The 12,489-nt window shown below is 26.2% G+C and overlaps 1 protein-coding gene across 2 annotated transcripts in view; it reads right to left on the bottom strand.

Annotated features, from left to right (window-relative positions):
• LOC100198914 (S-adenosylhomocysteine hydrolase-like protein 1) overlaps positions 1 to 11,200 on the bottom strand; it is a 48,460-nt gene extending 37,260 nt beyond the window's left edge. Inside the window, exons 1-7 of one of the 2 annotated variants that reach the window (XM_065818374.1) lie at positions 11,011 to 11,197; positions 10,661 to 10,748; positions 7,790 to 7,860; positions 4,587 to 4,674; positions 4,404 to 4,504; positions 2,540 to 2,611; positions 2,124 to 2,154 (exon numbers count right to left, since the gene is read on the bottom strand). In XM_065818374.1, coding sequence (XP_065674446.1) covers positions 2,124 to 2,154; positions 2,540 to 2,611; positions 4,404 to 4,504; positions 4,587 to 4,674; positions 7,790 to 7,860; positions 10,661 to 10,748; positions 11,011 to 11,136 — 577 coding nt within the window. In that variant the 5' untranslated portion in view covers positions 11,137 to 11,197. Of the gene's footprint in view, positions 1 to 2,123; positions 2,155 to 2,539; positions 2,612 to 4,403; positions 4,505 to 4,586; positions 4,675 to 7,789; positions 7,861 to 10,660; positions 10,749 to 11,010 lie in introns of both variants that reach the window. The other variant, XM_065818375.1, reaches the window with a different exon arrangement.
• Between the last annotated feature and the right edge of the window lie 1,289 nt (positions 11,201 to 12,489).

The following is a 12,489-nucleotide window of genomic DNA, read 5'->3' as shown; positions in this document are numbered from 1 at the left end:
TTTTTTAATTATCTTCTCTTCCAACAACGTTGCAAGTAACCACTATTAGAGTTGGAACTTAAAGGGAGCATGCAATTAATACCAATTAATTTTAAAATGTATACTTAAATTTGTAATTTTTAAATTTCAAATTAAGCTTTTAAACTTCAAATTTGCTCCAAACTGATAATGACTAGTATTGTTCAAATAACTTAAAAACTTGATGATGTCAAGCATTAGAAGAAGAGCAAAAAATGCACTGAGTGTTCTTGTTTGGCTCATTATTTCACCAAAAATTAAAAAAAAAAAGTATAATCAAGTAATTGGTCTCATTCATTCAGAAACATTACAGAAATGATATGTATGTACTATAGACTGATTTAACCAGAGCAAAAAATGCATCATTAGTCACAGATTGGCTACAAGTATAAATGATACCACTGGTACTAAATGAGATAAATCCAGCAAACATGCTTTGTTCTATTAAGAATTTTTGAACATATTTCAAATATCCTGAATAGACTGTTAGTTTTTGTAAATTTTCTTTTTATTAAATTTTTTATAAATTAATTTTAATAAACTATTATTAATAAAGTTTAATGTTTGCTATTTTAAACTATACCATTTACTTATTTGACTGTGCCCATTAGAATTATTAGACCAAATTTTGCACTTTATTATATTAACTAAATTAACTTATTGTTAATTCATTGAGCTTTATAAAATTTTTATTAGGTAAACATGTTGAAATAATAAAAATTCTTAAAAATTCATTTAAATATTTATTAGAAAACATAAAAAGTTTGTAAAAGCCAATTCCATTAATTTTAACTTTTTTAATTTAACTTATAAAGTTGCAAATCTACAAAAGATTAAAAGAAAAACACTTTCCAAAACGTGTTATAAAATGTAAACTGCCATTATTGATGAAGTTTATTTTATTGACAAAAAATTTTAAATTTACAATTCATCTCTTTTTATCTTCATAATTTATTCATTATTACATTAAATAATCATAATGTGTACTTTACCTAAAATTATACCTTGTATAAAAAGAATAAAGTTCATAAATTGAAGCTCAAACATTCATACTTGAAATTTTTATACTGGTGGTTTAAAAAAAAAAGAGCAATATTTTTCAATATTTTTCCAAGTAAAGACTTCTGGGTAATAAATGCTTTGTTTTTAACATTTTTCCATGTAAAGACTTCTGGGTAATAAATGCTTTGTTTTTATCATTTTTCCATGTAAAAACTTCTGGTAATAACTATTTTTTTTTAACATTTTTCCATGTAAATAAATTTGTTAACGAATATTTATTTTTAGCATAATTCCATGTAAAGACTTCTAGTAATAAATGTTTTAACATGTTACACTGCTAAAAATTATAGGCTGAAATATCTGTATAAAAACCTCATTATCAGACAGAAATTTTTATCATTCAAATAAAATAAAAAAGTTAGAAAGACGAAACCTTTTGATGCAGTAAATAAAGCTTAGTTTAAAGATAAAACAAATATAATACAAAACAAAATGATATAAAAAAGAAAGTTCATTGGAAAGTTTGGTAACATTTTTAAAAAACTTTATTTCTATTATTTATTTCTATTTTTATTACTTTATTTTGTATTATTATAACTTGTTTAAAAAAAAAATTCTAGAATGTTGATAGTAAACAAAAAATATATATTTAATTAGTTCATAAACAAAATTAAAAAAAATAAATTCTGTTTTTTTGGCAGTTTCTTACAGTTTTATTCTTAAATTATGTCAAATAATAAAGCATTATGTAAATTTTTTGCATTTGAAAAAACAATTCTGTAAACAATGAATGTATATAATAGGCTCCAATATCTAGAAAATAAAAAAATTTATGCAAAAAGAACTAATTACAGTTAATTTAATAAAAGATCTTTTTATAAAGTAAATTTGATGTGCAGCAACTTGAAGTATTAATGAGTATGGCAAAAGCTAAAGATTTTGAATGTTTTTTTTTATTTTTTATTAATTTTTTTTTGTAAGTTACTTTCTCCATACTAGCATGAACATAAAAAAAAATGATTTTTTTTTTGCCCTTAATATTCATGCCTCAATATCCAAAATCTATGCAAACTTTATCAAAATTAAAATCAAAAAGCCCTTACCTGCTTCAGCGAGCGCAGCTGCTACTTCATTCTAAAACAATAAAACTGAAATAAAAAACAAAAACAAGCGTAACTTTAATGTAATAACTTTTTTCCATGTAAAATTGTGTTTTATGTTATTTAAAAATGTTGAGTTAAAAATTTTTTGAGCTTGTGTTGCAAGAATAACAATAAAAGTAATTGCACAGCATTAACAACAACTGTGATGAAATAAAAGTAACTAATTTGCAGTTATAAAAACTGTATTGCAAAATCAACTTAATAACAATAGCAATAAAAACTGTGCTACAATAACAATAACTGCGTTGCAATAAACAATTATTTGCAATAGTTGTTATTATTGTAACTGTGTTGCTATAAGCAGCAACATGACACAAACCTATTGACATTTTGTTAAAATGTACAAAGCCACTCACCTGCGTGGAATATATATTACAAGCACACCATCTAACTTGTGCACCCAGTGCAGAAAGTGTTTCTATTAAAACCTAAAAAAAAAAAATTACTCAAAATATTTAATTTTAAAAATAATAATTTCCCACAAGATTTAAAAAAACATTTTTTTGTCATGCAAAGATTGTTGTAGTCTAAAAATTTCTTTTTTTCATGCTACACTCTGAAATGCAATTCTAGACAGAAAAAGCTGCTTTACAGTTGTGCAGTACAAATATTTAAAGTGCATATAAATATGTAAAATATAAAAAACATTTTTTTTTTATCAGAGACTCCTTGACTTATGTTACAACTTTAGAACTTTTGACTTATGCTTCAACCTAAGAACTGAGATTATCTTATTTCGATTGTGAGGTTACTTATGCTTTTCATCTTCTATGAATCTATGTCTCTCATGGATTCTCACTACTATATACGCTCTACCACTACACTACTACTGCGGTAGTGGTGTAGTGGTAGAGCACTCGCTTCCTAAGCAAGAGGTTCTGAGTTCGATCCCCACCACGTCCCTGGTAATACTGTGATCAACTTGTTTCTCCGCGCAGCGGCCTTGTTTGTCATGTTTTGTGTTTCGGAGTTATAAAGTTGAGAGACAGTTATAACCACAATTAAGTAGCCTTCTTGTCTGTAGTGGCCTTCTGAGCCTTGGGGAGGTGAATTAACAAAAAAATTAAAAAAAAAAAAAAAAAAAAGATCGTAAAGTCATATATACTTTACTGCAATTTATCTACTATATTTTTTACAATGTTCAATGTGGTGCCAACAAGACAATGAAAAGTAGACCTTAATAGTATTAGGCATTTTATTTTGATTTGAAAATTTATTGTTAAAATGTTTATTTAAAGTAAACATAAAATTAATATTTTTGCGTCAAAATTTTTTTCAGAAAACTGTAACTGTCCAACTTTTTGAATAAGTTAATGACACCACTAGGGAGAAGTTTTATTTTCTTTATTTTTCATTTCCCTCTCATTTTCCACTCAAGATTTTTTTTTTGAAAAAAAATCTTTAAGGAGGAATAATTTTAGAATGGAACTACCAAGCATGTAATATGGGTTAATCTTATGACCTGTTTCTTCGAAAAAGAGCTCAAACTGCTAAACCACTACTGCTTCTATAGAACTGTTTTATAGGGTTGTGCGCTGGATACTTTACACATATAACATATATCTGCATAATTTACTTATATAACATGGTTTCTTATTTTTTTGAACAAAAAAATAAGAAACCATGTTAGTACTATTGTTTGAATATATTCAATTATATATTTTTTGTTAGAATATTTCCCCTGGGAAATATTCTAACAAAACATAAACCCTTGGGAGGAGATAAATTCAACTAAAACTATGGGAACTAGACATTAGGGCTTCTTTTTTCTCATTATTTTAATTCATTGTTACTAAAGCTCTCTTTAAACCCTATAGTCCTGACTTACAATTCTTTACATACAAGGTCGCTGCATGGGAAAATAAGTTGAGTTTGATACCAGAAAAATAGCTGAGTTTAAACTGTGCACCTTGGCAGAGCAAACACACTATCATTACACCACTACCAGTTAGCAAATGACTCAAGTAAAATCAAATTAGACAAATAAGTCAAACCAAGTTAGCTGAGTAAAATCAAGTTAAAATAAATGATTGAATAAGCACTAACAGAGATGTATCTTAATACATAAAAAGAGAGAGTAGGGAGCATACAGAGAGTAGGATGGTTACAAGGTAGCAGGAGAGTAGGGTGCTTTCTTACAGTATATGTTAATTTTGCATATACAGTTAAACTAATAAAAACACTGAAAAAGTTTAAGGATTTTTTACAACAAATACTCACTGCTGCTTGAGCAGTAATATGTGTGCAACCAACAATACGAGCTCCTTCTAGAGGCTTTTCATTATGATTTCTCTTTCTTAAAAGCACAATTCCAGGCATTTCTATAATGAAATAAATACTTGACAAAAAATTAAATTAGTAAAAGGAAAGAAAAAACACAAAAAAAAAATTAATAAATTGGACCTTGTTCTGCTATTTCAATTTCTCTTCGCCCAAAATCTGACAATTTGATATTACGTATGCAAAAATCTGACTGTCCACTGGAGTTCGACTTAATGTAATATGTAAATATCAAAAAATAAGAACTTTATAAAATATCAAAAAATAAGAATTTTAAAGATTTAAATCTAAATAAATACTTTCTGCAACAAAACGCAAAAAGTCTAGTTTTATTAGAGATAATAAAATCAAAACAAAATTTCTTGTCTTTTGAGACTTTTATACCCTTTTAAAAAAACAAGTAATTTGAATGAAATATACTTTCAGGAAGGAATTAGGAATCATGGGGAACAATCGTAGCCAAAAAAATTAAAGCCCAAAAATTTTCAATTTTTAAAATACTTAATTACATGCCAAAATAATAAAATAAAAAACAAATTGACATTTATTTTTAAAACTATGGCAACCATACTTCATGTCCATATTTAGGATGTAACTTGGCATATCCATGTTAAAAGGCATTTAGAACTTGTCATTTGTTCATTTGTCAATTAGGTTAAATTATTTAAAGATGTATCAGTCAATGCATGTTACAAATTACTAATTACCAATTATGAAAAAGCTAGCAGCAAATTCATTCCACAAAAACTGATGAAGTACTGTGAAAAAAATGATCCAAGGATTAGGCCAGAGGTAAAATATAGGCTAAGAAATGGATGTGAGCAAAATATATCTCTGCTAGGAAAAAGTGCACAAAAAAATAATATTAAATCTAAATATAAAATAGCTTATAAAAGCAATAAAGCAATTGTAAAAAGAGAAACACACAACTTTGAGGAACAGCTAGTGGAAAAAGCCAAATGTAAAAATATTTCGCATATGCATCCAAAGCAAACAGCAAGATCAACAACTTGCGTTCTACAAGACAAAAAAAATAGAACTATTATTGATAATAATAAGACATGCATTATATTAAACCTTTATGTTAAACTTTTACTCAGTATTTGAAGAGCTAGCCCTTAGATTCTAGTCCTCTTCCAGATTTTAACCAACAAACAGAAGCATTTCGCAACACAGTAAAAGTGCTGTTAATAACTGAAGAAATTGTTGAAGAATGCATTGATAAACTGAATTTAAAAAAATCAATAGGATATGACAACATTCATCTTAGAATTCTCGAAGAATGTGCAAAAGATTTTGCGATTCTATTAACTATTATCTATTATCTTTCACTGAAAAGTGGTGAAATTCCTGATATATGGAGAATGGCTAAAATGACTACTATTTTTAGGAAATACAGTAAATTAGAAGTTTTGAATTACAGAGGAGTTTAGTTAAAATCTATTGAAAGTAAAGTACTAAAAAATCTTATACCTAAAGCAATTATGAGTTGCTGTAGTGAAAACAAGATTTTGTTAAAATCCCAACACGGTTTTATTTTAAAAAAAGGTTGCGTTAGAAACTCTGCACATTTTTACAAAAGCCATGCAAGACAATTATCGAGTTGACATAGTGTACACTGACTTGGAGATTTAATAAAGCATAAAGCATTTGATAAAATCCTCTAATCTTTAAGAATTTAAAATATTGTATATCTGAATTTAAAAGAAGAGTTCTGATTTCTGATGATCTTAAAAAAAAAATAAGTTGACGCAGCAGCTGCTAAAACAAGTTGAGTACTTTTAATAAAACATTTAAAAGTAACAGGCTTTCTCTCTGGTAGTCACTTTACACTACCTACGTCTGCCCACACCTTAAGTTTGCAACCCTAGCTCGGTTGCCCTAAAAATTAGGTACTAAAGGGTCTAAAAAAGCCTGGTCATAAAAATAACATTGGTGAAAATACATAGACAATTAAATCCACTTCTGTAGTATTAAGTGACAAAACCATTAAATCATCACCATCAACCTTAATCTGCAACGCCAGAGTGTAACCATTGATCTCATCTTGGCAAACAAAACTCAAAGCACTAAATTCATTTTACAATTTAGGTTGCGTCTTCTGAGCTTGATTATTTTATGACAGGGATTGGATGTCCAGTGACATAAAAGCAGTGAATGGATCCATTATTAATGACCATTAAGCACATAAGAAGTCCTAAATTTTGTAGATTTTGTAGTACTTTTAGTAGTTACTAAACCTTAGTATAAAAAAGTTGTGTGACCAAGTAAGCAGTTCAAAAAAATATATATTAAATTAAAATCAAACTTAAAAAATTGTTCTATTATTTCAGTTTCTCTTTGTCAAAATCTTTTTGATTTTGCAAAAATTCAAATGTCCACTGGAGTTAGACTAAATGTAGTGTTTTTAAAATGATAGCAGCTTTATTTTTCAAAATAGACACACTTTGAATAGAACAGATTTTTTTTTTAATTTTAATTTTAAAAAAATGTTAAATAAGATAGTATAAAAGATACTTTGCAATGTTTTTAGTTTTCAAAATACAAGCGTAAAGTAGAGGAATTCTCCAAAAATTCTTAAGATTGGGTAAAATGATTCAAACTGTCCAATTTTCTAGTTAAAAATAATAAAACTATTTGATTGAAATGTAATTATTAAAACCCTTTTAACTTGCATAAGCTATAACTTCTATATATCTATATAATTGTAAGAATGTAAATATGATTTGAACTTTTCTTTTTCTAATTTTATGAAACGAATTTATTATACTTAAAAGTCTCTTCAAAAGTAAAAAATGCTAAAAAAGTAAGAAACTTTAAAAAATAACCTAAGAAGTACAAAAAAAAAATTTCTTTTGCAGCTTGGGCCTGAATCAAAAAAAACATAAAACATAATGGTTATACAAATGCACACATTATTTATATAGATTATACTCTCATATTATTTCTGTTGTTTGTTTTTTTTTTTTAATTTTTTTTTTTTTAAAAATATATATATATATATATATATATATATATATATATATATATATATATATATATATATATATATATATATATATATATATATATATATATATATGTCAAATTAAATTTAGGCAAGGAGTTTTTACACACATAAGTTATTTTTTTCAAGCAAGGACACAAAAGGTATTATGTTTTTGATAGGCTACAGTTCAAAACAATCTTTTTTTTTTAACTATTTTTTAACTTTTTTTTCTACAGGTGTCTGAATATATAAAAAGAATACTAATAGAACTGTAGACTATATTAGTAGCGTGTATCTAAGTATATGTAACTTAGCCACAAAGTAAAATGCTTTTTACCTGTTCTTTTTCTCTTGGATTTAAACCACCATCCTCATCATCTGATGAATAACTTGCATCTGAATAACTTGCTAAAAATTTAAATTTTCATGCAAAAAATTTATATTCTTTAAAATTTAATATTATTTATCATCTAAATCCTTTTAAATATTATTTATAAATTACATATACAAATGTCAACCACAAATTAAATGGTTTTCTTGGGCTTCTTTTCTTTTTCCTAATTTTTCTTATTTTTGTTATTTTATTATTTTTTTGCTTTTTTGAAATATTAAATTGCCTAAATTCTTTTCTGGGAGTGACTTTTTTCTAGAAAAAACTCATTTTTTCATTCTTTCGTCTAGTGTTGGCTAATCTAAAAACTGTATTGTTGGCAATAGTGGATCTACCAATTCTGAGATATATATATACCAATTCTGAGATATATATATATATATATATATATATATATATATATATATATATATATATATATATATATATATATATATATATATATATAATGGCTCTTAATGCTCTATGTAAAAAACAGCTCTTGGACATATAACAAGACAAAATTAAGTCCATTTTACATACTCTATATATATATTTGGCTCCTTATTAACATTTGTTGAGTACTCTTAATTATATTTTACCACTTCGTGTAAATATGGAAACTAATAATTTCACTTACTTTGAACAACCTACCTATACTAGATAAAAAAAAGTTATACTATTTCTTTGATTGAAAAAGTTGAGCATTTTATTAAAAGAACTTGTTGGAAAGCCTATTTTTTCTTAAAACCAAAAACAAACACATATGATGTATTTAATAATAACCAAGATAATGATAATTATAGAATTAAAACAAAAAACACTCCACCTTTTATACCTGATGTGGAAAATTTTAAAAATGACCTATTGCATTTAATTAAAACAATAAAGTTTCGTCCTATAAAAAATAAATTTCAAACAGAATTAAAGTTAGATTTAAAAAAAATTAAATCAAATCCTAATATTTTGGTTTTTGCTGATAAAAAAAATAACATTTACCAACTTAAAACAGAAAACCATGAAAAAATTTTACGCGACAATATTACTAGTTCTTTAGAGAAAGCCCCTAAAAATTTTCCTCTAAATTTTCAAAACAAACTTCCTTGTAGGTTATTGGTTCCCTCAAAAAGTGAGATTAAACATGTAAGCAAAATTAAATTGGACAAAATTAATAACATTCTGAGAAATAAATTAAATTTACAACAGTGGAAAAATACCACTGGTTATAATTTGGTTCTCCATAATCCAAAATAAAAATGACTGTACATTTATTCAATTTGACATATAGCAAAAATGTTTCCACTAACATAGGAAAAGTGTTTTTAAAATTGGTCAATGAGAATTTCCTGCCCTCTAATAAATTACATAAAATTTTTAATCGAAATACAATTAAAGTTAGCTACAGTTGCACAAAAAATATGGAAAGAATTATAAAAGGTCACAATAATACTTTGTTAAACAAAAAAAAATCCTAAATGAAAAAACAACAGAAAACTTAATTGTAAACAAAAAAGCAATTGTCCAATGAGTGGAAATTATCAAAAAACGTGGTATATAAATGTGTTGTTTCCTCCAAGAATGTACCTGATAAATAATATATTAGCTTAACAGAGGGTGAATGGAAAAAACGTTTTGCCAACCATAAGCAATCCTTTAAAAATAAAAAGTATTCAAAAGACAACATGCTGTCAAAATACATATGGGAATTAAAAGATAAAAATATTGATGATTTTATACTGAATTGGTCTACCCTTAAAACAGTATCTGCATATAACAAAATTTCCAAAAAATACATACTATGCCAACAAGAAAAATTACACATGCAAACCAAGAATGTTTATTAAACAAAAAATAGAAAATGATTTCTAAATGCAGACATCAAAACAAGTTTCTCCTAAAAAACTATAAAAATAAGTGAGCTCAAATAATAATTACATTAAATCCCCCCTTTAATAAATATTTTTTTTAAAACGCAGAGGTAATCAATTCTAAAGAATTCCTTTTATACCATATCAGCATATTCCACAAATGTGAAAATTTATAGTATGTAAGACATTTATGACTTCCTTTAATTTAATTTTTGGCATAAATTAAAGTTTTATTAATTTGATCATTTGTTTCTGATGAGTCTTTATTGATGAAACACAGTGTTAAATAAAAAGTTTTCGTTAAGTGATTTTCTACTAATTTATATACACACATACATACACACATATAGATATATACACATGAACACATGTGTGTGCGTGTGTATATGTGTGTGTGTGTATATATATATATATATATATATATATATATATATATATACATTATCATAAAAACAAACGATGGTCCGGTGGTTTCAAAGTTACAGATCTGTTAATATTTCTTACAAGCTGGGAGACCATGCTCAGGGGGGACACAGGAAAATACTCAGCAGGTAGGTGAAAGCCTGGAAGAAGATGATGATGGTGCCAAGAGTTTGGAGTATTTTGACCTTCACTCCAGAGGATTCAAAGGATTCTAAAACTCCTTCCTTATAATATAAAGGTAGTGCAGGAATTTGCTAGGGACATGCCAGAGGAATGGTAGCCGCAAGATGGTGCTACTTCCCATACATCTTGTTTAACAATCGAACTTTTAAGACAAATTTTGAATAAATTAAAAAATCGTAAACGAAGAAACATGACAGGTGATGGTTCACTACCTATAAAGAGCATGTCAGAAGTGTAATGAGCAAAATGTTGGATATTTAATGGACATTTTTTTCAAAATAAAATAAAATTTATTTCCAAGAAATGTGTTCCATTAATAAAATGATAAATTTGAATTGAGAAAAAATTAAAAAAGTCATAAAACCTGAACTGTAACTGTCTGTTGATGATACGGATACAGAACGTCTATGAATACGATTAGGGCGTCGTTGTTTATTTTCAAATGACATCATCTAAATAAGCAAAAATCAGAACATGTAAAGACAATTATTTTATCCTAATTTTTCTGATGTATTTACTGAAAATTGATTTTAAGGTCCCTATTATAATAAAGATATAATTCAAGCTACATAATCATAATAGATTAAATAATGTTAAAAACAGAATTTTTTTTTGGATTAAAACACATATCTACAATAAAGCCTTAATATTTAAATAATAATACTTCACAGCAACAACCACAGTATATTAATAAAATGAATCTAAGAATAGTACCTTCATTGAACTATTTGCAGGTGGTATGTTGGCAGCGGCTGCTGACTTTCTTACAACAGAAGCTGAAAAGTTAGGCCCAGACGTCATTTTTCTTTCTTTCTGTAAAGAGTCTGAAGATTCGGCCATATTGCTAAACAATCACCTTAATCAACTAAAAGAATTTGTTTTTTATTTTTATTTTTCTTGTTCTCTTGTGGTCCAAAAAGGTTTTTTAATCCGGCTAAAAGTGAAACAAACCGGAATAAAACAATAAAGGGCATTGGGGCATCCATAAATTATAGACCGTTTTTGACACCCTCCCTTCCCTCGTCAAAACATCTTTAGTAACAAGTCCCGTACGAGTCGTCACAAAATCAAAAACTTTTCCTCCCCCTAGAGTGTGATACAACTTATGGACAACCCCTTTCTAAAAACCAAACAAAAAACCTTTAAACTCTCTTTGTGTGTTCAAATGTAAAGTAAACATTCGCAATAATAAGCTACGTTTAAACAAATTGATGCTACTATCACCTCTAAGATTTTTTAAAATATTTATTAAGAACGAATGCAATTCAAGATTACTATTTCTTTGTTAAACCCGATTGCATAGTAAACATTTAATAATATTTAGTAATAGAGTTTAATTGCTTATGTAAACAAAAAATATTTAATAGTAGTTTTCTACTAACTCGGTGTATTAAGGTGATTTATAAACTATTCGAGTTCTAAAATTTAGATTTTACATGATTTGACAGGTCTATTATTTTCAAACATACGTTTTTGACTAAATTTTTATTTTTATTTTTTTTAGCTCTATAAATTTTTTTGTGCCAGGTTTTTCTAATATTTTTCTAATAATCCTAATATTTAACAAAACTTTTCTTTATTTTTAATAAATTTTAAAGCTTTTTTTTAATACCATTTTGGAATCTTAAGATTTATAGCGTTAAATAGACGCTAGTTAAAGTGTTTGTTTTTTGTGTGTATATATATATATATTTTTTTTTTTTTGTAAATTAACATAATCCACTTTAGATTAAATTTCTGATGTATTATACTAAATTATACTATTATACCTATTAACTGAATATTATTTTCGTCAAACTGAATTATACTTGTCAAAATAAAAATTTTCAAGAAAGAGCTTGTAATTAAGAAAAACTGCTACTGACCTATCAGAACAGATTATATTACTAAACTGCAATGTTTATTTCAGCTAAATAACAAATTTATTAAAAACTTTTATTTTATCTTGACAAGCGATCGTAATTTTTGAGAGTTTTAATTTAAAAATTTTTATCAGCGGTCAGGGTTTTCCATTTTTATATTACGATACGTCAAATACTCAACGTAAATACGAAATTTGCTAATTATTATTTTTTAATAAAACAAAATCTGAAAAATAAATATCTATAATTATTTCTCATTCAAAAATGAACTTATTTAAAAACTTTTGACTTCTGTCATAATTTAAAGACTAGATCGTTTAATTATGCCCTG

The sequence above is a fragment of the Hydra vulgaris genome, chromosome 14, assembly GCF_038396675.1.
Source record: "Hydra vulgaris chromosome 14, alternate assembly HydraT2T_AEP".
NCBI classification, from domain to species: Eukaryota; Metazoa; Cnidaria; class Hydrozoa; order Anthoathecata; family Hydridae; genus Hydra; species Hydra vulgaris.
Note: the sequence above shows the minus strand (reverse complement) of the source record. Positions and strands in the feature narration are given on the sequence as shown.